Below are 962 nucleotides of genomic sequence, written 5' to 3' on the forward strand. Positions count from 1 at the left end.
CCGAAATTGAAAAGGTAGTAGCCTCCTGCAAAATTTTAAACCAAAATAACTCTTATAATTCGTAAAATAATTTCGTTATATCATACATTGTTGTATTCGTTAAAAAGAACGCTACAACTTTTATCATATTAAAATTATCAACTTACCGTGCAAAAATTAATCATGTCTTTCCGCTCTCTAACATAGATAATATTTCTAAGTGATCACTATGCTTACAATAAAGTTTAGTCAGATCGTTTAATTTGATATTATATTTATTAGGTCTATATTATATTATATTTATTAGGTCTATTATATTTATTAGGTCTATCTCTATTAGTTAACAAGATAAAAAGGGGTGGCCACTTATACGGGGACACCCTGTGTATATATACGTATATATATATATATATTATTGTATAGTTTAGAATGTGTAGGCAATATGTGTAAAAAAAAATCTTAATTTCCATTTTAGTCACTTTTAAATGCATCTTTTTTTTAAAAGTTTTACAATTACAGCATTACCATTAGCAAGAAAACAGAGAATTTGTTGAAGGAAAGAGAGATACTCATTGGCGAAATGGAGACTATACGGCAACGTATGAAAAATTTGACTATTTATGCGGAAGAGCTTGAAAAAAAAAATAGTGAGCTTGATAAGCGAATGATGGAAATGCAAGAAACTATCGGCATGCAATTGAATGAACTGTCACGAGAGAAAAGAGTTCGAGAGAGGACGGAAACAGAGGCGCGACAACTTCAGGAAGAAATCATTGTAAAGAAAAACGAACTTGAGGTAAAATATTCGTTAAGATTATAAGAAATTGAAAAGATGATATAAACTTACTTATACATGTTTATAAATATCACCTTATGTATATATATAGATATATATATATACAGAGTGTCCCAAAATAAGTGGCCACCCCTTTTTATCTCGTAAACTAATAGAGATAGATCTAATAAATATAATATCAAATTAA

At 28.6% G+C, this 962-nt stretch overlaps 1 protein-coding gene across 1 annotated transcript; it reads left to right on the top strand.

The window, feature by feature from the left end:
- Positions 1-498: 498 nt before the first annotated feature.
- On the top strand, positions 499-837 carry LOC105461042 (the record flags this gene model as incomplete). Its single annotated transcript, XM_011707535.1, has 1 exon — positions 499-837. A coding segment is annotated over one exon (301 nt), but the record flags the coding sequence as incomplete, so codon positions are not given.
- Between the last annotated feature and the right edge of the window lie 125 nt (positions 838-962).

This window comes from Wasmannia auropunctata, unplaced genomic scaffold, assembly GCF_000956235.1.
Source record: "Wasmannia auropunctata unplaced genomic scaffold, wasmannia.A_1.0 LD310351.1, whole genome shotgun sequence".
Classification (NCBI taxonomy): Eukaryota; Metazoa; Arthropoda; class Insecta; order Hymenoptera; family Formicidae; genus Wasmannia; species Wasmannia auropunctata.